This window comes from Rhea pennata, chromosome 14, assembly GCF_028389875.1.
Source record: "Rhea pennata isolate bPtePen1 chromosome 14, bPtePen1.pri, whole genome shotgun sequence".
Lineage (NCBI taxonomy): Eukaryota > Metazoa > Chordata > Aves > Rheiformes > Rheidae > Rhea > Rhea pennata.
The window spans coordinates 18,761,559-18,785,621 of record NC_084676.1 but is presented as its reverse complement, the minus strand read 5'-3'; the positions used below and the strand labels follow the sequence as shown (position 1 = coordinate 18,785,621).

Here is a 24,063-nt window from a genome sequence, read left to right as displayed (position 1 = left end):
AGTGAATAAAGTGCTCCCATTTGCTTTTCCAGTGAATGTTGACTTTGAAGACAGTTGCAGGTGAAATCCTGGCTGTGCTGAGGCTTCAGAGAGTTCTGCCGTCATGCCACTGAAGCCAAAATTTCACCCTGGGCTATCATATAGTGTCCTTTCCTCTAGTCCCACTTTAATCATTTTGTTAAGCTGCTGCTGGCTGCTTTCCTGTGCTGGTCGGTACCTGCACTTCCCAGCACGGAGAGCGTTGCTGTTCTCCTGGGGTTTGCCTTGCTATACAGGGGCAGATGCTTTTTTCACTATAATTGTACTTTTTTTGTTTTTGATAGAATTCTCAGGAGAACTGCATCCCAGACCTGTGGTGAACCGCTGTGAACTCCACCTCCTCCCTGTCTCCAGCAACATCTCTAACGTCCGTAGCAAACTACCTGCTCTCTGCAGAGCAAGGCAAGGGAACCATAGCCTGTGCGAAGTATACTGAGAAGCAGCTGGCTTCCCTTCGTAATCTAAGCCATCCCCAACTCCGAGCAACGTAGCCCTAGTCCACACTCCTGTGTCTCTTCAACTACCTTCCCCACGTGAGTGCCCAAGTGGCTGTTGCTTGGTGAGCACGCAGGTGCTGTGGGAGGTGGGGAGGGGACGCAGCTCCCTGTGTGGAGGGCTCGGTGCAGCAGAGCACGGTCTTCCTGGCCAAGCTGAAATTTCCTGGGAAATGTATAGCAAGAACGTAGTGACAGATACTGCGTTTTGGCCAGGAAACTTTGCCTAATGCAGCCTTTTTTGTGAAGAGTATCGTTGGCTCGGCTCTGAACACAAGTAGTCAGACAGCAGGTTTTGGATCTTTTCAAGGTGATGGCATCTCTGTAGTCATGCTGCTGCATTATATTATATCATGGGCTTGAACAACTGCCTGAAGTACCACTTCCTCTGGTGTGCAGACTTCTCTTCTGCATGGGTTTTATAGATGTGCATGGGCTGGTGCCTGTTCCCCATTAGCCTGCAGGATTGCACCCTAATGTGGGATGATGCCTCTCTTGCGAACTAGTAACATTTCCCTGTTTACTGTGATGTTCAGCTCATGGCTAGGAGCCACCAGGTTAAATATTTCCCTGAAAGTTTGTCTTTTGCTTGAAGGCTGATTGTGGCTTTAAGTGTTTGTATAATCCATCACGAAACAACCTTCCCCTTGAAAGTAGCTTCCCTGCATCTAAATTAACTTTAACTCAGTGTGTCCCCCTCACCAACCTAGTCTGTGACTTGTGGGAAACACAGTCCCTGTGAGACCCTCTGACATTGGTCCGTGGTCACAGGAAATTAAAAAGCTAAAACTTGAGGCTGAGAGAGCAAAGTATGAAAGATGCCTGCAGCATGTAACCTTGCTGAGATTACTGCCTGAGTCCTGGGGCGTTTGGGGACTGCTAACTGCTCAGCTACCAGCAGAGATCACACCTTTATAGGACAGTCTCTGAAACGCCTCCAGCACATAATTCTTCCCTTTCCTTAAAATGGGAACCCAAGTCCACTAAACTTTAAAAATCACATTGGATACAGCAAGAAGGTAACTATCTGCAGACTCGGCACAGGGATCGTTTACCACCTGCTGTCACAGCCATTCTGCTCATTAAGGCTGCCCCATCTTCCCACACACGTTTGCTCTCAGCCTGGGTGAAACTGAGGTTGTGTGTTGTCAGGAGTTGATAGAGTCATTCCTATTCCCCCTAAAGGTAGGGATGTCTGCATGTGCATGTGCCAATGACAGTCCTACAAAGTACTTGGTGAAAAGGCAAAGACAGAACTGAGAAGAGGTTTCAGCCAAGTCAGACTCAGCTTGGTGGGTCTGGGGAGAAAAGGCAGCCAGATCATGGATAAGTCCTATAGATAGGTCTGCAAGTGCATGCAAGAAAACAAACTTTTATGTCTTGGTTTGTAAGTTATCATCACACTGGGATTCCTCCTGTCCTTTCTTGTCGTCATCTTTGTCGCTCAGACCTGACAAGAGAGGCATGAGATACAGTTGTTGAATAAAAGTTGGCTTTTTCTTTTAATTAGCCTCTCTCAAGAGGGGCAATTCAGATGCTAAAAAAATGCTAATAGGGAAGTGTCCTCACCCAGCTACTTCTCCAGTTTGGGAGGGAAAATTAACATGATTACTTTTCTGTTCTCCTTAGACACTTCATCCTTGCCCATCCTCTGCTTTGGAGTGAGCCTGAAGGAACTGGAATGAGTTCAGGCTGGTGTGATGGTGTCGGCTGGCTGTGAATCTGCCCTGTCTGAAGCCCTGGATGTTAAACAGAACAAAGCAACAATGTAGATCCAGTTGGACTTGAGTTTTCTATTGATTTAGTTCCCTCAGCTGGCTTGGCCTGGGGTCAGAGCACCGAGGAGGACATGGGTAGGTGTGGTGTTAGGGAAAGGTGAGACCAGAGCAGCGGTTTGAACTATCACGGTACTGAATCTTTCCTGGTTTATGGATGCTTCCAACATCCCCAGGTTTTGAAGGCTAAAGTAATTCCAGGTTTTCCACAGATCCTTGCTCTAACACAGCCTCTCTGTTCACTCCTCCTATGTGCCAGATCTCAGCCCTGCTCTGCCTTTTCCTTGCCTGCAAGTACTTTTCAATCAGGCAAAATACAATTTTGAAGACTTCAGGTTTTCTGCAGCTTCTGGTTGGCATGTGCATCTCTGCTGGCCTTTTAAACCTCAGGTTAATGAAGGGATTGTTAATTAATTCAAACTAGTGATTTCCTCTGCACAAGCTAGTTTCAATTTTTCGTAATTGTTTGCTCCAAGAAACAAATATTTGTGGCTTACCCAAAGCTGTGCCTCAGGATTAGCCAAAGATGTGTGTCCTGGAACAAGTGCTTGCAGAGCGTCCAGACTAACAAGCTCAGAGATGCTGACTAATTGAAATAAATTGGCAATTGTTAATACTCTCGCTGTATTTCCTGAAGAAACAAGGCAAAAAGCAAATATGACTGAGAGTTATCCCACTGACATCAAAGGCTGTATTTGTGTCAGCACTACTCATGCTGAAGATCTGTTGCAGAGTTGGATCCTTTGGTGAGGAACTGACAATCGTTTGCAAACAAACTTTGGAAATACTCCAGCCATGGCTGTCAGTGCTCCTCTGGCTAGAGTCAGGCCAGCTTGCAGCCTGCGCTGGCTGCAGGGGTGCTGGAGCCAGCAATAAAGGCTGTCTGGGCCTGCAGCAAGAGCAGAGATTTGCACTTGGACCCTTGTACCTTCTCCAGGTACAAGCAATCCTTCTACGACATGAAGAAGGATTTCCCTCTGCAAAGCTGAAATGTAACAGCTCAGCTCCAGTGTCTGCTGATGCCCTTTAGGAGTGAGCTGGAGGTGAATGTTTGCTGCTTGAGGGACAAGGCATGAAAAAATGGAGCCAACCAGGGCAGTGGGACGGTTCTTCCCGAACAACCTCGGAGCGCGTAGCAGTTTCCGCCAGGCTGTGGCCAAACTGCTCCCGGGCTTGCAGTGAGGCACGAAGTGACGCGCGCTGAAAGGGGGCCCCCCTGGACACAAAGGAAGAGTCTTTTCCTGGTTTCCTCATTCCTGAGTAATGAAAGTATTACTGCAAAAAACTGTCTGTGTGGCTTGTATTGAGGAGCTGGGCAGTGTCCAGCAATAAAAATGCCTTTCGCCCACTACTTTGGCACATTGCAGAATGTAAACACTGAAAATGAATATAATTTCACCTCATCATAGGAGTGCTTGTAAATTTTTTTTTGTTTTTTTTTCAAGACAATATTGCCAGGATGAAAATAATACATTAAAATGAGCAAAGAGCAAAGTAGCTCGCTTGGATTGCTCACATTATTTTGGACTGTCAAAGCCAAAGGAATCTTTTTGCTGTTTTGGCTGGTGCACTGCTGCCTCCACGGGGCTGGGGACCTGGGGCACTTCCCTCCAGTGCTTCACCTCTTGGTCCTCCCATGACGGTGCGGAGATGTGATGTTCCCCAGAGAAGATGGGTCTGATGGGGGCCAGGTCCCCGAGTGACATAGCCTTGTGGTTGTCTCCTCTTCTGGGTGAGAGCCTTCTCCTGCGTGCTCCTCGGCTTGCATGGGGCTGAGGCGCGTGTTGGCCGGGCCTTGCAATTCAGCAGCAGCTTCCACCTGTGGAGGTGCAGGGAAGGTCTGCAAAGGAGGTGCTTCAGGGTGCCTACAGGCCCAGGCAGATGCCAGGGCGTTGAAGAGAAGATCAAGTTTTCCTTCATGAACAAGGTGCCCTCGTTTTTGATTTTTTTTTCAATGAAAGTTGAAGTTCTGCTAAAATATGCGTATGACTTGAGGAGATTGAGCCCATGAGAGGCTCCGTGGTGCCTCTGAATTGACCAGCCCTGGGTTCAAGCTGCGTTGCGCTGGATTACAAGCTGCTTTGTCAGTAATGGATTTTTATAGATCTGTAGCCAAAACTCGTATGCTGTGCCTGAACCGCTCAGCAACGCAAAACCAGTTAGTTAGGTATAATCAGCGTCTGCTCGTTACTCTCTCAGCGCAGGCGTTTTATTTATGCAGGGCTCGGCCTCGGACGCTTGCCCGGCTGATTTCTCCCGCTGGAAGCGACCTCACAGAGCGGCGGCGCCGAGCAGCAGGTTCCAGCGTCTCCGAGGCGGAGCAGCCGCCGTCCCGCAGCGCCGGAGCGCCCCGAGAGCCTTCGGGAAAGCTGGGCGCCCCGGCGGTCGAAGCGGGGCCCTTGGGAGCATGGAGTACGTAGAGCCTGCCCAGAAGAGACAAGTGATATCCGAGCTGCTGATTAAATCTTTGAAGTCCTCCTCTGAAACTGATACGAGAGGGTCTGCGCTTTGGCAGTTCAGGTACGCGCGTAGCAAAGACCTTTTAATGTGGAGTTAAGTTTTGGTTATGATGATCAGATTCACCCTCTAAGTAGTTCTTATGCTGTGGGACCTGGTACATGACTGAGTGAGCCAATATGTGTTTATTTTAAATGAAAACAAAAGGTTGGATTTTTTTTTTTTTGTTAGCTTTGGTTACATTTCAATTATTATTTTACAAACATTTAACAAATTATTCTTAAGTAAGCATTTAAACTAAGTATTAAATGTTTTTTTCCTCACTGACATTAACTAATTTCCTCAGTTTTGGTGCTTACTAGACCATGACATTTAGTAGCAAAAGTAGGGGAACAAGAGTATCTTACTGAGTCAGATCTTTCTGCTGAGAACAGAGTACATCTATCTGACTCTGCTTTTCATGCGTCTTTTCTGACCAGAAGCAGCTAGACGTGCTCTGGCAGTCCTTCCCTTTGGGACAGGTCTGTCCTTGTTTGCTACAGAATTATGTGGCTTTTTCACCTACCCAAAAAGGACCTAATTGAAAGATGATTGTAGTGTGTGGATTTCTGCCCACTGGACTCGAGGTGAAAAGCTCTGATTCAGACCAAAATGCACTGAGAATTCAAATAAAGCAGGAGCCAGCTGCTGGGTTTGATCATGGAAACCATCCAGCTTGTGGGAATGGATGGTTGTGCCTCTGACTCTGCAATAATGTGTATGGGAGTAGATCTACTCAGGATGATATTTGGTGTGTTTTCTATGCGGTATTAAATTTAAATGTCATCAGGAGCTGCTGCTGCTTGGTTGAGATTGCAGATATTTTTAAAAAAGGACAACAAGTTCCAAGTGACGATATCCCTACGTGACACCTTGCAAAGTCTCTGAACATGCTTTTAATCTGGATTCAATCTCATACCCACCAAGCATGTCCACAGGCATGACTGCAGAATCCAGCAGTGATAAGGTACATGCAACAGGGCTGCTAAATACCTGCTTACCTAGCTGGCCTGAGCTGCAAACTGAGCCAAACTTCTCAGCCCTCTCCACTGCTCAGGGTGGTTGGGACCGTTTGGAAAGCTGGGCTTATTGATGCCTGTTGTGCTTGACACAGAGACACCCAGAGGTGAGGGGACATCCGTGTTCTCTTGACTCTTCTTTGATGGTGGGCCCCTGGTTCTGTCTAGCTCTTCTGTTGTTTCTGACAGGAGAAAGGACACCGAATTTTGTGCCTACCTGCGCAGACTGCTGAACAGTCCAGTCTTCACATTCCTTATGATATGCAGCATCTCACTGAACGCCATCTTCCTGGCTGTGGAGACTGACTACCGCCTCAGGTTAAGCTCGAGTACCTTTTTTGCGGTAAGGCATGGCTAGTGCTCCCACGTGACACAGTCAAGAGGAGAGAAACCAAGAGATACGAAGCTTTCCTTGGAGGATGGGAGAAAAACCTGCATCTCTGGCCAGTCCGGCTGCCCCTGCAGGTTGGGATCACTGCTGGGCTGCAGCCCTTCGCATCCCCTCATCCCTCCTTGGGACAACAGCATGTCTGCAGCAGTGCCGGGCTGGCTGTGTGCACGGTGGTGGTGGTGGCATGTAACCAAAGCCATGGTATGGCTTTGCCTCCTTGTGCTGCTGTGTACTGAGAGGGGGAGCTGGTAGCTCACCTATGCAGGCAGTTTTTGTCTTGTTTCAAGCAATGAATTAACTGAGGACCAGAGGCCCAGCCCAAATGAGTAACTCTTCAGTCACCAGGCACCTGGCATGACAGTTGCTTATGCGAGCCCAGGGCCTTGCTGTCGTGGAGTTATGCCAGGAAACATATTTTAAGGGCAAGCTTTAAATCCCTGCACTTGGTAATTATCGTTCTTAAAATGCAACTGTTAGGTCCTTTCCATGGCAACTCTTTTCCCCTTTGTAGTTTTAGCACAGCTGATTTTAAGCACCCTTTTAATATTCAATTTTCACATTGGAAATCTCTCCTGGTCACACTCCTTGATTTCCTCGTGTTACACAAGTCAGCTACTGTACACAAACCTCTTAGCCTTAATTATATATCCCAGTAATATATAGACAGGCCTGGCTAATGTCAGGAAACTCCGTCACAAGCTTTAGAGGTTTTAGAAAACTCTGACTCCAGAAACGGGCTTTGTGCTGGAGAAGCAGGCAGTGCGAGTCCAGGGTGGAGGAGGTGGCAAGGTGTCCATTGCTCTGGGACATGCTCAGGACCCTTGTGCCATGTGATGCCCGATCAGAGCAGCCACCTGGGCTTACCTCCTTGTCTCTCCAGCTCACAGATACTCTCATCCTCTCCATCTACACCAGCGAATTTTTGATGAAGGTGTACGTAGATCCCATCACCTACTGGAAGGACGGCTACAATGTCTTAGATGCTGTCATCCTGCTCATTGCATTCATCCTGTACGCCTCCAGCACGGGGGCCGCCACGCACTTCCACTCCTGGGAAACGGCCAAAGGTCTCCAGGCCCTCCGAATTCTCAAACTCATCAAGTACAGCAACGGGATGAGGGTAAAGCACTGCTCCCTGGACAGGTCATAGCGGCTCTTCCCCTCCCTTTGGGCTAAGAGTTTCTTTTCTGGTCTTTTTAGGTTAGTGTGACTGAGTCCTGCTGGCCAGGGTGCTCAGCGCTTGGGTGGCAGAGCATGGCAGGAGGCCCCCCTCTCAGTCCCCACCAACACTACCTGTTGCTGGGGATCCTAATGACTTGCAGCCCCCTTACTAGCATCACCGCACTGCCAGCATGCTTTAGCAGGGCATGGGAGGTTATTTCTGCTATTGAAGTTGTGTTAGTACCTTGCATAAGTAAATCAAGCAAAACTCAAAGCTGGGTGTACATCAGGGCTCTTGCTGTATCTGGAAAGGTGGGGGGTGTCTTTGTCATAGTGCTGCGTCAGCAAAGCATCGGTGTGCGGAGCTAGGTCTCCTGGGGCTTCCAGCAGCGGGACTCAAAGTTAGGTTATTAAGAGGGCTCAGGCAGAGAGAGGAGCATTGAGGAGCTGGTATCCACGCTTGGGTTCAAAGCCTGCCCGTGCGTTTGCAGGGAGGAAGGAAGGTGCCTGCAGCTGCCCACAACCCTGCAGCCTGACGTTGCTGCTGGCTTGGCCTAGGGAAAGCGCCAGGGAACCTCTGACCCTGAGGTGTCAGAGGAAAAACAGCGAGTTGTGTTCATCTTTCAAGCAATCCCAGTTTTTGCTGTTTTTTTGCTAATATAAATATCCTCTTGAATGCCCTCGAGCTCAGATGTGGAAGAGGCCTTGCAGTATACCCTGGTGTCTTGGGGGGCTGCCTGGCCCCGAGCTGGGTTGATGATTACAGTAGCTGTGAGGGAAGGAGAAAGCTAATTGTTCCTGATTTTTTTTTCTTTTTTCTTCTTCTTCTTCTTTTTTTTTTTTTTTTAGACGCTTATGACTTGGCTGTTGTTTCTTTTCCCTGTTGCTGCTCACCCCCAATGGAGTGTAGAGATTTTCTTTTTACTACAGCAGAGTAGACACAAAAAAATCCCTGTAAAATATAGGTTATGTATTATTCTTGGTCTGTGTGTGTTTTTCTCTGCAACACACCATCTCCTACTTAGTTTTCTCCTGACTACTCTGGAGGTTTGTTTTTCAGCACAGAGCTTATGTGGGCAATGAATGCTCAGCCAGCATTTCTGCATGTAATTAATTGGCTGGGTAGCCCACCAGAAGTGGGATGTTTATGGGCACAGGGCTCTTATAATGTTCACTTCTGAGCCTTCGTTCCTCTAGTTTGGATCGTAAACGTCACTTATCACCAGACTTTTATATGTTAATTATTCTGTGTTGCTGGGAGAAGGGACAGCATAGAGATGCATATGAAATAATGAATGATTTAGGAAAGGTGAATCAGATGCTCATGTTTTTGTCTGAATGATTGTAAAAGAACAAATTGATGCATGGCAAAGTGGGCAGATATTTAAAACTGATAAAGTGTTTGTGTTTGTCTGTTTGAAACTTGCACTATGCACACTCGACTTGTGGAACTCGCTGGCACAAGATGCCTTGTTTGGGGACAAAGAGTAAGCAAAACTGTAGGATAAGATTTGGCACCTTACTCTCATGAGACATTTAAATGCTAAGGTGCTTTGAAAAATCCCACTAGGCACAAGTCTGCAACTTTAAGAGCCTAAATGCCTTTGAAAATCTGGCCTGTACAAATCTATGTTTTGATGAAAGACAAGGACACTTAACACCTAAGGGACTGTGGCCACTGAGAAGTTGCATCCTGACTTTGGGTGAGAGTGCCTAGATGGCATTATCGGGTGAAAAATATCCAAAGAGGAAAGTTCTTCAGGCTCTAACAGTCCCTTCCTGTCCCAAAGCTATTATAAATATCACGCAAACCCCTACCATGCTGCTGCTTTCTCATTTTCAGGGGCATATGATACTTGCCTTTGCATCCTGATCTGAAAGGACAAGTGCCCTGAGCTGTTTGACAACCCAAGAGGCAACACTTCTTTGCTTAAAAGTTGTTTTAAAATGCTATAGGGCTGTCTAAATGCATTTTGCTGAAGGTGTGGGAGGTTGTTTATACCTGTGTGTATATTGTAATTTATTAATTGAAGTCTAAATTAGCCCTCAACAGGTTAGCAGTATTTAATGCAGAGAACTCAAACATGCAACACATTCTTGGCACATTTCCCTTTATTAATTAAAAACCTCTTTAAAACACTCTGCCTTCCACCTTGGAGCAATAAATTTCCACCTTGAGGAAATAATTTCCTTGTTGTATTCCATACAGAGACGTTCTGTTAGCTGCAATCCCTGTTTTAGTGTAGGCCCCATTCATCTTTATTTCAATTTGAAAATAAACTTTTAAAATGCCAGGTTGTTCTTAAAGAAAAAGTGGACTTTTCTGCTTTTTAAAAAAATATATTTGGGATTAATTTCAATGTAGTTTACTACCTGTGCAGACTGTGAACCACAAAGCTCCTTCTTAATAAAAGTTCATAGGAATCCACAGCAGTTCCTGAAAGAGCGCCGGAGAGGCAAGATATGCCTTGGCAACTGGAAATTATTTGATGCTCCTGCGCAGGAGGCACTTGCCAGCCTGCAGTTGCCGTGAGCCTTTTTACAGCCCTCTTGTTACCCTCAGCTATGGGTGGTTGTTTTTCTTTATGATCATGTACCGCAGCCCAAATCTGCTCAACGCCGTTACATAACTTGGCAAAAATGTCATATGATTTCGGGGTTGAATGACTTTTGTTCCCTGGCTGCAGCCTGCAGGACAGACCGTACATGTCGGGGGGGGGGGGACGGGACGTGAGCCTGCAGTTAGCATCCAGAGACATCCCACGCCTGCAGAAATGCCAGGAAATTTCCCTTTGATTCCTTCTCATAGAGCTGCTGCTACCAAACTCTGTGGTTTTGTTGCTTTCCTTCCAGCCCGGCCTTTTGGGGAAACTTCTTCAGATAATGCAACTGTTGAGATGTTCTCTGCATTTGATATTGCTCTTCCCCGCTGTTCTCCATGCCCTTCTCTGTCGTGCTGCCATGCAGCCGGTGTTTGCATTGCATTGCAGGCTTGGTGTTCACCTCCATCTGACTTGGGGATTTTAGCACATTGTCTCTTGGTGTTGGTTTTCAGTGTGGCTGTATTTTCTGGGCCCAGCACAACTGCTCCGTGCGCTCCGTCGCTGCCCGTTATTGTGTGTGGCCAAGAAAGCTGCATTACTGCTGCCAAGCAGCTTTCAGTTCTGGTGTCCACCAAAACCTTGTGCAATGGTGCAGAATAGGCTAAAAATGAAAAAAGAAGGCTGAAGCTGGTGAAACGAGTACGTAAGTGTGCCACACCTGCTGTCTGGGTGACAGAGCCCCGCTGGGAGCTGCAAATAATAGGTGCAAATCCTGAGACTCTTTGGAGCAATGGGCCCAGAGTCTTTCTGTCCTAAGCATGCAGTTCATCTTTTTAAGTCCACAGCAATCCATCGGCCTGCCAGCGCCTCTTAGCCTGAGCATCCTACTGCCAGGAACTACCAGGAGCCGAATGCAGAGAGCTGGGGAAGAGTAGGGTGAGCCGAGGCAGGTGAAAGGGTCTTTGAAGCAGGTTTGCTCCAGGGTGGCAGCAGACAGAACATTGGCATCCTGTGGGTGCGAGCCATTCCAGGAAAGAGAAATGAGAGCAGTACTAGAGGAGTATGTCAGCCTCTTCATCCTCAGCTGACCCACCACTGTTTCAAGTCAACACAGGAGATTTGCCACTTGGCTCTTGGCATCTCTGTGGCAGCTGTTTGGACATTTTTGGTGTTTTGTCTGCATGAGAGACTTTCTACAGGGAGGTATATGACAGACTGAAAAGAATCAATATTTGTCCTTGAAATTGCAGTCTGTATCATCAGCACAAGCCCCAGGAGTGCCGATCACCTGATTTACCTCCAAGCAAAACCTTCCCAGAGAGGTTGTGAGTCTCCTTCTCTGGAGATCTTCAAGGCCCGCCTGGATGCAGCCTTGTCTAACATGCTCTAGGTGACCCTGTTGAGTGAGGAGGTTGGACTAGATGATCTCCAGAGGTCCCTGCCAACCTTACTGATCTATGATTCTATGAAAACCCAAAGCAGCAGAGGACAAGCAAATCATGCAGCTCACATAGCAGAGTGCAAGCACCAGCTGTGCACCTGGGCAAGGAGCAATTAGAAACCTCAGTCTCTTGGCAGGGAATGAACATCCACCTGGGGATGTTCCCCATCAGGGGAAATGCTCAGCAGGGTTGTGCAGTCCAATATGGGCCATTCCCTCAGAGACCAGGCTCAAGAAATCTTGATGCTGCTTGTGGATATAAGCTATGAACTGGGGATGCTCTATGGCTTCCTTTGGTCCAGAGAAAATATTTTAACCTCACTTCACCTGAGTTTTGACTGGCAAGTATGTGTCTTGATTAGAGGCTAACTCTGCCAGGGGCTGAGAGCTGCTCTGAAGCAAGCTGCATGTTCTTGGCTTGCAGAGAGCAGCAGTGAAGCAGTTGCTAAATATATTTGCAATTTAAGAGTAGGTAGAAATGCATGGTGTTTGGGATGATTTCAGTAAAGAACCGGTTACCCAAGTCATTGTTTGAAAGTATCTAAGGCACCATTGCTGTGCCTCTGTGGTGTAGGCACAGAGCTGGCAACCTCTGCTGTTTCCACTCTTCTCTGAGCAAGGCTGGGTAACACAGGTGCAAGTCCAGACTATCTCTTTCCTCTGTGGTTATTCTTGGCAAAGCCGCCAGAGCTGGCAATTTTAGAGGGAAAAAAAAAGGCAAAGTAGGTACTACCTTTGCACAGGTCTGTGTTGCCTTGTTACATTTGAGTTGGATGAAAAGTAGATCCAAGAAATTCAGTCCATGTAGGCTGAGGGTGACTAGTGGCCAAAAGAAGGACCTGGGATGGTTGGCCATACACAGTGTTGTGGGTATGTTTTCTAGAGCAGACAAGCCTTGCAAAAGCAGGGACCTATTCAGGCAACTGCTGCAGGAGTTCGTAATCCATCATAACAGGATCAGCTTTTTGGCAGCCAGAGGAGATTGGAAAGAACGTCTTATGCTAGCTTTGCACAAATGTCTACACCAGGAAGTACCATCTGAGCAGACCAACTGGATAGATTTCAGAGCTTTAACTTGAGATACTGTTGACAGTCAGAGCTATTGTCCAAAGAGGAAATGATAAATGGATAGTCCCTGAACTAGTGCACTGTATAAGAAACCCTCTAGTGTTAGCAGGCTTATTGTAACCAAGGGAAGGCAGCCAGCTCATGTGGCCGCTGGTCTCTGGAGAAATATTACATGGATGCGAGAGGCTGCGTGTAGTCTTCTGTAATTTGGAGTTAACAGAATAGTTTGCATTTGGCTAAAAGCCATTACCAGTGATCTGACCTAAGCTCAATTCCCCAACCAGCATTCCCATCAACTCCCAAGAGTGTCTTTATATATATTGATGTCATATGTATGTCTTTATAAGAAATCAGGCTGTCTCAGAGGCCATACTCGGTTCCTTCGTGGTGAACCCAAGCTTTGCACAGGGCTTTCTCTAGGAGAGCAGTCACAGGAGGGATCAGAGAGGTTCCCCATATCTGGGCCCTTCCTACACAGCAGTGGATGAGGGGTAGCTGGACAATGAGGGCAGCAGAAATATCTTCCTCCAGTTCCTGAGGCATGAGGGTTAATAGCACTGCTCGTTTTTGTTCGGTGGATCACATAGGTTAGGAAGAGCTGCATCTTTTATGAATATGAACCTGTTACTCCATTAGTAACCTGTCATGGTGAAACTGTGTTTTAGAAGGGAGTGAGAAGCCTATGTGTGTTGAGAGTGATTCTTCTGGGACTGAATGGCCCTTGCGCTTGCCTCTGGACAACACTTACTACTGAGCCCTGCAAGGGACATTTCCCAGTCCAAGAGGCTCACAGAGACCAGATTTTATGGCGCTTCCGTGCACAGTGGTTGCCTCTCCCTAGTTCCCAGTACAACACTGCAGGTGCATGTGAGGGAGCTGGTTCAGAACTGGTCTTGGGAACTTGAACCACCTAGTGAATCGCTGGCTTGCTTCCCTGGCTTCATCCCTGCTGAGCAAGCCTTTGCTTTACCTGGGGCTGGATCTTGCTCTCCTAAGAAGCACTCACTTGTTTTTCCTTCTGCAGATTTTCACAAAGGCTCTTGGCCAGATGGTGAAGACAGTGATGTATGTCCTCATCTTGCTGTTCCTGCTGATGTTTATATTTGCCATTCTGGGACATGGTTTGTATGGAGTTCCTGAAACTGGAGACACTGAAAACTGGGGCAACATGGAGGCTGCCTTCTTCACACTCTTCAGTTTAGTAACTGTAAGTACAGCAGCATTTTCCAGTTCATGTCAGCCAAATAACAAACTCTGTTTTTTGGAGTGCTGCTGAAGAAGCCCATTAATTAACCTGTAACTGTGCTGAGGAGAGCGTGAACTGCTCTCTAGTGAGATCATATTGCAGATCTCTGTGAAAATTTGATTTGATAGATAAGTTTCCTGCCTGGTATTGAAAATCCAGAGGAGCAAATCTTTCAAGCTGCCAGCAATGAGATCTTTACTAGCTATCTTAAACCTGGAACTCTAAGAAACAGAAGAAACTGCATTCAATTTAACAAAAAAAAAAAAAAAAAAAAAAAAAAGAGAGAGAAGAACAAGATTTCATATGGCTTGTGAATTATACTGTGGTTTGGAACTAACTCTCTGGTCTGGTTAAATGCATTTGCAGGTTGATGGCTGGACAGACTTACAGCAAGAGCTGGAGGATCATGGGTTTACAAATAGCCACGTGTTCACGATAGTGTTCATCTTACTGGGGTTCTTTGTGTTCTTCAATATGTTCATTGGAGTTGTGATTATCAAAATGCAGGTAATGGTGGTTCCTTGCATTGTGTGTCTGTTTAGGTGCGTGTGCCACTAGATAACAGGCCTGTACTAGAAAACTGGCATTTAGCTACTTGCAAATTTGGCTCCTGGTGCAGCTAGAAACATTTAGGATGCAGAAGTCCTCAGTCTGAACAGAAAAAGCATGTCTTTCCCAACCTGCCCAGTCTGAGTCATCTTTACATCTCTACTTTGACTCTCTTTTTCCACAGCTGCTAAAACCTCCTGCCTCTCCAGCACAACCAGCCCTTTGCATCTGGGCAGGAAGTGCATTTCTCACCAAGGGCTTCTGAATCAAGGCCAGGCCCTGTGTCTGTTCAACCCCTGGCTGATTTCATGGTTCTTGTAGCTGCCTCTAACAGTCTTCTACAAGGTAGTGCTTGGAGATGGGGACTGGGCTACAGGAATGAATCTGCCCATGGAATAAGCTGAATCCTATGGCAAGATCCTCCTGCATCCCAACAGCTGTAGGGTGTCAACTGCCAGCTGATTTGACTTAACATCTTTCTTGCTCCTGCGTGGAGCTGGGTCTGGGCCAGGGGGTTTTGAAGCGCAAGTCTCCTTGACTGATCCCTCAAATCATCAGCTGTGACCTGTGCTCTGGGACTCACTGTCATGCTGGTGGTTTGGTATTGATAGAACTCAACTCAGAGCTATGAACAAGAGTGCAAAGCAGCAAAGAAGGCTGTGATTTGGGCCAAGAAACAGGCAATCCTGAAAAAGCAGCAGGAGGAAGCGAACAAGCTCACGTGTCAGCAGGTGAGTGACCCAGCTAGGCTGTGGTTGGTGTTGGGTGGGTAGCAAGAACTGCATGTATTAGATGCTCTTTAATAATGGCAAGACAAACATGAGCCATTTTCAGTAGAGGAATAATTTACTTTTCTTCCTCTCACCATTTTAATAATAATCTAGACTATAGATTCTGTATGTATTTTTGGTAGGATCATCATACAGTAGAATTTTGGTGAGGTCAGCGCTTAAAAATATTACAATGGATATTAATGGTAAAGGTATTAGAATAGATTTCTGTGTGTTTTGTCTGAGTTAGTTTAACTTCAAAGAGAAATTAAAAAGAAATCTTTTCTGGTCATGTCAGGCCAAGAAATCTGTCCAGAAATGACTTGGAATCACTTTCAGCTAGTGCTCGAGGGAGGTCGTGATCCTTCCTGCTCTCTCCCAGTCTGTTGATGCAAAGTTTCTAAAATGTTACCACAGACTTGAAATTCATGCTGCAGATTCTGCAGGAGTGCTTTGCGTTGCTTGATAAAAGGCTTTTGAAAAGCTGATTTGAAATAAATGTAGTAAAGCTGTCACTGAAATGTAAATGATTAGAGCAACGTGACTGCCTGTTTCCCCCAACGCTTCTGCTCATTCTTGTTAGAAAATGTAATTTAATCATTTCAGGATGGCTCAGTTGCGAGTGCTCTTGCATTTGGGCCAGAAAATCACTGGTGCAAGGACTATGTTGAGTGACTGATTTCAGTCAGCAATGTAAGTCTCTCGCCCAGCACCAGGGGTGGCAATAACTGTACAGTGACAGGACCTGTCTCCTTGGGCTGTTGTCCCTTCTTGACAGGTATTTGCAGATTGGTAGTGCCAGGGCATGCCACCCCTGGCCCATGCTCCTCAAGCGCAGTGGAAACAGAAGTTACAGACTGCTTCGTTTCTAGCCCATCTCTGGCTGGTGCAAGCAGGTGCTCGGTGTGTGCCCAGGGGCTTGTCGCACTGCTGGTGGCAGGGTCGAGTGCAGGGTGCGAGGCTGCAGCCGAGCTACAGCTGAGGCCCCTGGGGATGCTCCTCCTGTGTACCACCATTAGCCAAGGCAAAGCCCTCGGAGGTGCCTGGGAGTGACAGTCTCCATACGACACCTTCTTCTTTCTGACAGTGTTTGTTCCTGGGCTTTTTCTTTTTTTCACATCAGAAAACTGTTCAATATAAAGCCTTCAGTGAGCTGGTGGATAATTTCAAAAAGACATTGCGCCACTCTGATTCGATCATTGTAGAGGATTTTTGTGTCAGCATCCCATTTATTGATCTTTATTTGACAGCCCTGGACCTCCAGGATGACACAGTAGACAGGTTGGTAACTATGGAGCTGGTGAGTATGGGAGAGACTCCAACACAGAAGATACAAAATGCCTTTTTGACGTACTGCATTATTTCCTTGGAGTGAGTGGATATTTTGTGGCCATTCTCCCTGGGGAAAATGCTGCTATTCTCAGCATGAGCACTGCTGAGAGCTTAGGAAGGTACCAACACGACGTGCACTGTAAACGGGACCGATTTCTAATGCATTTAAACCAAAACATAACGAAACTTTGCTGGAGCGAGTAGCATCCCTAGTCTGTGCCACCAGACTCTGATAACGTCATGTCCCCAAGGTGAGGGATGGAGGTGGCTGTGCGTAGGCGTGTCCTGTCCCCAAGGGAGCTCGCCCAGCCAGCTGGCGATCGAGGGGCCCGGTACCCTAGCTCGCTCTCCTTTGTGATCAGGAAACCTGTAGCATTTGATACTGCAAGGGAGGAATAGATTCCTGTTAGAAGGGTTGACAACATTTTCTGGCAGCAAGGAAAGCCGTAGTACATGTGATGCCAGGGTGGGACCTGCTGCGTGAGCTGGATTTGCATCAGTGAGGAATGCGCTCAGCTTCCTGGCAGCAAATTTGTTGTCCTTCACCGCTTATCTCAGGCCCAAGTGCCCTGGGCTACCCAGCCCCAGCATGTCCCGGGGTTTTCAGAGCCCTGGGTGTCCCCCAGAGCTGAGTGTCCATCCTCCACAGCCTCTTGTGTTTTGCCTCGCAGCATCCCTGGGAGAGAGGAGGGTGCTTCTGGGATTTGTGAGAGGAGGGAGGATTTGTTTGCACCCAAATTCGGAAGGAGAGGAGGCAGTATACTTGCCTTCCTTGTTATAGCAGTAGTCCAGGCTGACCTGTACTTTGTCTCAGCAGAGGACTTTTCTGGATCTTGTTCAGTGAAATGACTAACCCCAGGCAGTTAGTTCAAACCGTGTAACCATAAAAACCTCCCACAAATCCTCTGAATGAAGACTACTGAGTTTTATATGTCTTGGGTTAACCTTAATGTAATACAAGCCTATGATCACATTTAGTACCTATTGTTTAAAAACCCTAGATCTGGTCTGGAGTCCTACAACTTTTTCACGCTGAGGACCAATTTGGAAGAGAGAGATGCAAGTGGCTGGTTCAGTGTAGCTCACCACATCTCTTCCAGCTTGCACCAGGAAATGATTTATGGAGTGCTGCTGACTCCTAGACCGCAGATCTGACCGCTGGCCTAGACATATTATTTTGAAAATTCCCTTTTGTCCGGTTCCCCAAGGGGGACCAGAGATCCTTTCAGGAATCTTAGCATTGTTTTTCCCCTGTGTTTTGAATGCACTGATCAGGACTAGTGCTTCCAAAAACGTTTTGCTGCGCATATGGTGCACATTGCTGATCCAGTCCTATGCAGCACTTCTGCCATTCACCAAATCTGGTCTTTGGGAGAAAAATATTTAAAAGAATGTTAAAGAAAACCTGTGCAGAAAGAGGAGTCAAATTCATTCAAATACTCAGGTTCTCTTCATTGTTCTTTAACCTACTGAGTTAACAGAGGGGTGATTAAATGGCGTGCTGTTCTCCATATGCCTCTTAAATAGGCTCTCCACATTTTCCATGGTATTTGAAAGTGATCTAGCTTGTTACTGGGATGGTTTTGCCATGCTTTTCTCTCATTGCAGATTACAGGATCTATATTATGAAATTCTTGGCACATTGAGCATGATCTTGGAAGACATGAAAGAAAAATCTCTGCCACTTCCTGAGAAAATTAAAAAATAAAGTCTTTTTTGTGGGCAACGTGATCTTTGGTGACTCAGAACTGTGTCCAGAATCTTTATTTTAAACCTCTATTGAAATAGGTCAGAAGCATTTACAATCAGAAATAGTTCAGAAAAGATTAGCTTTCCCTTCTGATCACTTACTGGCTTATTTCTTGACATAACTATTCCAGATGCAAATGCAGACCCCAGCACACCTGGTAGGTAGCAGCTGACTCAGGCAAGTGCACTGTGGTTTAGACTGGGGAAACTGCGTGCAGGCAAAGGATTACAGCTCAGATCCTTTTCCTGGAAACCTTGTGATAGAGCTGGGATTAGACCCCAGGCCGCGAGTGCTTGAACTGCCAGTCCCTTCTTTGTAAGGTCAAGCAGACTTGGCATAGCTAAGGGGCTGTTCTGAGCCGGAGAAAAATGAGCTGTGCTAAGGACACGGATCGTAATAGCTCTAAATGAAGCAGCTCGTAAGTGCTCTGGTGCTGATTTGGAATATCCCGCTTGGATGTGTCTGGCAGGTTTAACGCAAACCCACCCACACTGCTTTGGGTAATTGGAGAAAGCAGCAGGAAGCCTGCGGAGCGGCGGCCGCGCGGCACAGGGTGTACCGGTACGGCCGGTGCCCGGTGTTCGGCGGGGCAGAGCCTGTCCTCGTCGCGGAGGCGCCCGGGCGCGATAGCCGCTGCGGGCCACCGCGACCCGTCCCGGGTGGTGCGGATGGAGCTGTGACGGCTCGTACCGTTTAGGAGCTAGGTGTCCTCCCTTAGCGCACAGCGGTGGTAACCGAGAAAGCAGCGTTGGAGGGTGACGAGGGAAGGAGGTGCAGGAGGGTGCTGGGTGTCAGGGTCTGGCTCCTCCGTGCTCGGCTGTGTTGCTGACGTGAGGGTGTGACACGAGGTGCTGAAAGTTGCACCTTTGGCGCTATGGGTATAATACCGTGTGCCAAGTTTTTCTAAATCGTAACTTTTATATAAGCGTTCTCACAGCGACTGCTCGCTGCGCGCCGCTGTCCCCGTTCGGTCGGGACGCTAGTGACCGCAGAGTACGCGGCGGGAGGCCCCGCGAGCCCGGCCGGCCGGCGCTCCTCGGCGCCGGCATCGCCCGGGTCCCGGCCGCGGCAGCCCTCGCCCCTCGCTCCTTCTCGAGGGGGGTTGCAGCTGCTCACAGAAGCTCCTCATGAAAGGACTAGGGAGAAACCAAGGACACAAGCTCCTATTGAATTTGTTTTTCATGTTCTCGTTTGTAACCATTATGTGTTTTATGAGGAATGCTTCCGAAAGCTTCCCCGACATGATGGAAACACATGTGGCCTCTAATACGTTCTGTGACTGTTTTCGTGGAGAGACTAGATCAAAACCTGCTTTGCTCTGACAGCTACCCTGGGAGGCTTCCCGGTAAGCTGGATCGCGGAGGAGCGCGGGTCTCGAGCCTGCCCTCACCGTGCCTGCGCCAGTCACCCTTCCAGAAACACGGCGCGCGTGCGTGCAGTTCCTCCGGCATTCGCGTTCGAGGGAGTGCGGAGGGGTCCCGCGGCGGGTGCAGCACCCGCAGGCTCGAGCCAGCACCCGCCGGTGCTGCTTTCGCAGCAGCATCCCGGCGGGCACCGCTGTGGCTAGTGCCAGGGAAGCGGGCTGTCGGTAATCCTGGTTTTCTTTATTTTAAGGGTAAAAATTTTGTGTGATGTGAAAAACCATCCTCGCCCTGCCCATGTTTGTAGGAAGGGCTCGGGCTGAGCAGCTCGCTAGCGAGAGCTCTCCCAACAGCCTGAGCGCACAGGACGGCAACCAGCCTGCAGGGGCCCTGGTCAGAAACGGTCTGGGATATGTTTTAACCAAAAATAAAATTATGAAGCCAGGAAAGTGCTGCAGCGACTTTGATAAGTAGTTCTGGATGAATGGAGAGGCCAAGAATTACAGGTAGCAACCGAAAATGTTGATAGTGATAAAATCTTATAGCCCTGCTGACGAATTTCCAATTTCTAGTTGCTTCATCTGGATGGCAAAGTGTCTCCAAGTTTTTCAGGTTCCTGCAAGTACCTGTGGGCTTGTCTGACCACCAAGTAATGCTGCTTTGGAAGTAACCTGTGCACTGCTCTTGTTTGGGTGGTGCGTATCTGCGTACGGCCCAGAGAGCTCCCGCAGGTCCGAGACTGTCGTGTGCGGTAGGAGGCAGGAGGGATGCTTCCGTGGCCAACGGCCTTCCCGCAGGATTTGGGAGAGCCAGCTGCTGCCCGATGTGCTGGCATAATGACACGTGGGCACATGGACAGACTGAGCAGGAAAAACACATAAAACCTATAAAAAATACTTCCCGTTGCCAGCTGCGGCTCAGTGCCAGGTGAGAGCTGATGCCTCAGCTGCGAGGTCTCTGTCGGTGAGGGTGCTCGCGGGTGCGTGCGTGCAGATGGCTTTGCCATCGTCACGTCGAGGGCTGCCTCTGATCCTGCACTGCTGCTGCCTGGCGCGGTTTGGGACATCTTTGCCTGAAAGACTTTGCTTTGACTTTCTATGAATCCATCCTTGGGGTCATCTGAACCGCCCTCAGCCAGCCCCCACCCCAACCCCGGGCAAACCCCAGTGCTCTGGGTGGAGGTCTCACCCCTCCTCACGTGTGGGCAGCTTGGAGGCACCAGGCTCAGGACACCAAGGTTTCCATCTATAAGCTGTTGAGTGGCTCAATGTCATGGCTTAACCCCTCTAACTCAGGTAACAAGGTACTTCAGTGCATTCCCCACCCTCAGCTTAAGCTAAGTTCTCTCTCTCTCTCTCTCTCTCTCTCTCTCTCTCTCTCTCTCTCTCTCTCTCTCTCTCTCTCTCTCTCTCTCTTTTTTTTAACTACTTAGTTTTCCTGCCCCGTTGTACAGGCTGAACTGAAAGGAGAAGTGCCGAAACCCTTGGAGCAAGGGTCTGGCTCTGCTGGGACGCTGGCTGCTTTCGCCAGGCCTGCTGGTGCACAGGAGCCAGGTAGACCATGCATTCCATCCCATCCCATCCTGTCTCATCCCATCCCATCCCATCTCTCTGGCAGACACAACTCTGGATGGCAGAGTGAGGTCAGAGCATGGCTCCCTCCCCACTGCCCCCGCCAGCTCTCAGGTATGGTACGATGTGGGGCTGAGCTGCCCCTGAGCTTGGGATGCAGTTCCTGCTCTTCAAGGATGGCCCCAATTCCTTTGCCAAAGGGTTAAAAGCTGGGAAGCAAAACCTGGCCAGTTTTCGTGCCCAGTGCATGGCATGATGCTGTCCCTCAGCATCACCCTGAAGGAGACGCAGCCACTGAACGTGAAATGGAGGTGGTCAGAAGAAGGTCTGCACGTATTAATGAGGGCATTTGGTGCCCTTGCTTCTCCTGCGGTTGGGCTGGTGTAAATCAGGACCAGACTGAAAAAGTCAGGAGGGCTGTACCAGTGTAAACTGGACTTCATAAAAAGAGAGGCCCCTTTTGTCAAGCAATGGCTTTTCTGCAGAAGCTAAATGATACATAATGTTTATATAGTGTTTTGCCTCTCCTAAATGCAGGCTAGACATTAATTGATTCCAGGTTTGCTCTGTGAAGTAGGTCAGCTATTTCCATTTTGCAGATAAAGTTGCTGATGGGATTGCCAAGGGTTGCGCCAGGGGTCAGCGGCGGAGCTGCGGCACGAATACGGACTGCCCCGTCCCCCCTTCGCCGCTGGACCACGCTGCCGTGCTGAATATACAACACTTCTGATGTATGTTGAAATCAGCTGTGAATCTGTAAACCCAGTTACATTAAGCCTGGTTCAAATGAAATCTGTTTATGTCTCAAACGCTCCCGGCTGGTCAAAGCAGAACTTAACTAACCTAACGCTGTTTGTGTTCAAAGCCTCTTAAACCCCTGCTCTGACCATCTTGAGAGTGAAATATAAAGTCCTTGCTAGGATCTGGCCTGAGTCCAGGGAGTCATTTCAGACTCGCCCTCTCTTTTGCTCATGGGGCCGTTTAGAAAAAACATCACACATTTTAAACAGCGATGGAAAAAATAATTTTAATTCACTTCTGTTTACATAGCATTGGAAGCTTGCAAGGGTTTGTACAGACTATTATTAATGATTTAAACTGGTGCTGTAAAATTGTTGCCTTGTTCTGTGAACACGAAGCTAATTCTGTGCTGGTCTAGCTAAGTGCTGGTTTCCAGAGCTATGCTCCGGGGAGGGAGCAAGGATCTCATGGCTTGGTGGCCCCCAATCGTTGCCTTTTATTCCGGCATCCTAGGAACAGCCTCCTGCCTGTTCTGCTAGTGTTAAAGTATTAAAACCAAAAGCCTGGATCCAGAGAAATGGCCACCTCTTGTTGGTTGCCTTCATTTTGAGATGCTGGGCTTGGAGGTTTTAGATGGCCGGGCCGTTGGCACGGGAGGCGTATGCACGCTCTAAGCACCTTTCTGTAGACATGCCTCAGAGGAGGTCTCCAAAGTCTTGATCCAGCTTAATCTAGCAAATCTTGATCTAGCTGTTTGGGAGCCTGGCTGCTTTTTCGGTTCGGACATCGTAAGAACCAGGCTTTGCTCCTCTGAAACGGAGGGAGTCGTGCCTGCACGTGCAGCAGGCGGGCGCGAGAGGCGAGTTGGTCGCAGGCAACGTGCCCTGATGGCTCTCGAGCCGGTGGAGGTGGCAGATGAGCAGGCACAGGGACGCCTGCGTGTGAGCTCGGCCCATGTCACACGCATCCTTGCACGCTTCGATCAGAAGACTTGGACATGGTTTTACTAGTCTGTTGCACAGCGGGGTCTCGTACCTATAAAACTGCTCGTAATTACTGCCTAAGTTACTGGACAGGGTGATGCTGATTTTGTCATATAGCCCAATAGGGGTTTGTCTATTTAATATAAACCTTCCTCTGCCATAATTTACTTTTCTGTGTATATTGGTGTACAGTCCTAGGCTGCATGTGAATGTGTTTGTGGCTCCAAGCTCAGAGAGGGGCTAGTTTTGGACACCCCTTGGCCTGGTCTCTCGAGCTGCCTCGGCCGTTTTTGCTTGCCAGTTTGTGCCCGTGGCAGCCTTCGCGCTGCGGAGACGCGGCCTGGCTCCGGCGTGCCCCGGCAGGCTGGCGGTACGCCTGCCCCAGGGGTACCGTGGCAGGGAGCCACCGGGGAGCCTGGTTTGGGGTGTGTGTGTCGGGGGGGGGGGAACATGCAGAGCCCTCCCAGGAGGGGAGGTCGCCCCTTCCAGCCGTGGCACCGATTGCATCTGGGCTACTGGCCAGCTTCACTGGGTGCATTTGAAGCAATGGCTCTACAAGCAAAGCAAATCTGTAGATAAAATGATAGTTGGGAACATTGTCTATGCTAGCATCAGTTCTAAACACCTTTGAAAGTCTCCAATCAAAATCCTACTTCTGTTTTGCCTCTGCGATCCTCCAAAATTACCATGCACTGCGGTATACATTCAAGCAGCAATTTTATAATAAGCGTAAGCAAGCAATTTATTCTGCCTACTTTGCAAGTCAACCTTACACAACAGATTACAGGGGTGCTTAAAGGCATGTTAGTGTGAGTGGCTGGATCACTGTTATTACTGCCACGGCTGGCTCTAGCTGAAACAAATGCAGGACTAATCCAACCTCATTAACTGGCTCTGATGTATTCTAAAACCAAATGTGCAGTGTGCGAAACGTTGTATTTTAAAGAGAAACTTCATTTATGAGGATAACAAAGTTTGGAGGCTTTCACATGACACCAGAGACTGGTCTTTCCCAGAGGCTTCCCTGGAGATGTCATGACACTGGCTTCCTCCAGAGCTACAGATCCTCAGCAATGATGATATCGGTGTTATTGCATGGCTGTGGGCATGGATACAGAAGCGACCTCAGCGACGACCATGTGGCTGAGAGGCAAAGGCAGCGATGCAGGTACCCACAGCCAGCCCGAGCACTGCTTCCCTCTGTAACCATTTGGTTGCAATAGGGTTTTTGCTTTTGTTGGGACATGGCTTTAAATAAAAGATCTGTGAATAACAAACAGCATTCATGGAGAAATGCTTCATGTGCTTTGCCATCGCATGTCTGGATTAGGTA

General features: G+C 48.3%; 1 protein-coding gene across 5 annotated transcripts; it reads left to right on the top strand.

Moving 5' to 3' along the window:
• The first annotated feature begins 327 nt into the window (after positions 1-327).
• Positions 328-22,893, top strand: CATSPER3 (cation channel sperm associated 3). 5 transcript variants are annotated; one of them, XM_062587572.1, is made up of 9 exons: positions 328-572; positions 2,163-4,828; positions 6,013-6,166; positions 7,095-7,334; positions 13,452-13,634; positions 14,040-14,180; positions 14,834-14,953; positions 20,868-20,988; positions 21,606-22,893. In XM_062587572.1, exons 2-9 carry the CDS (start codon positions 4,524-4,526, stop codon positions 21,734-21,736), a joined length of 1,395 nt encoding a protein of 464 aa, XP_062443556.1. In that variant the 5' UTR covers positions 328-572; positions 2,163-4,523; the 3' UTR covers positions 21,737-22,893. The 5 variants fall into 5 exon arrangements, with proteins under 5 accessions (XP_062443556.1, XP_062443555.1, XP_062443559.1 ...); XM_062587571.1 differs by lacking the exons at positions 20,868-20,988; positions 21,606-22,893 and adding exons at positions 16,116-16,273; positions 17,933-18,115; XM_062587575.1 differs by lacking the exons at positions 20,868-20,988; positions 21,606-22,893 and adding exons at positions 16,243-16,273; positions 17,933-18,018.
• Positions 22,894-24,063: the final 1,170 nt, after the last annotated feature.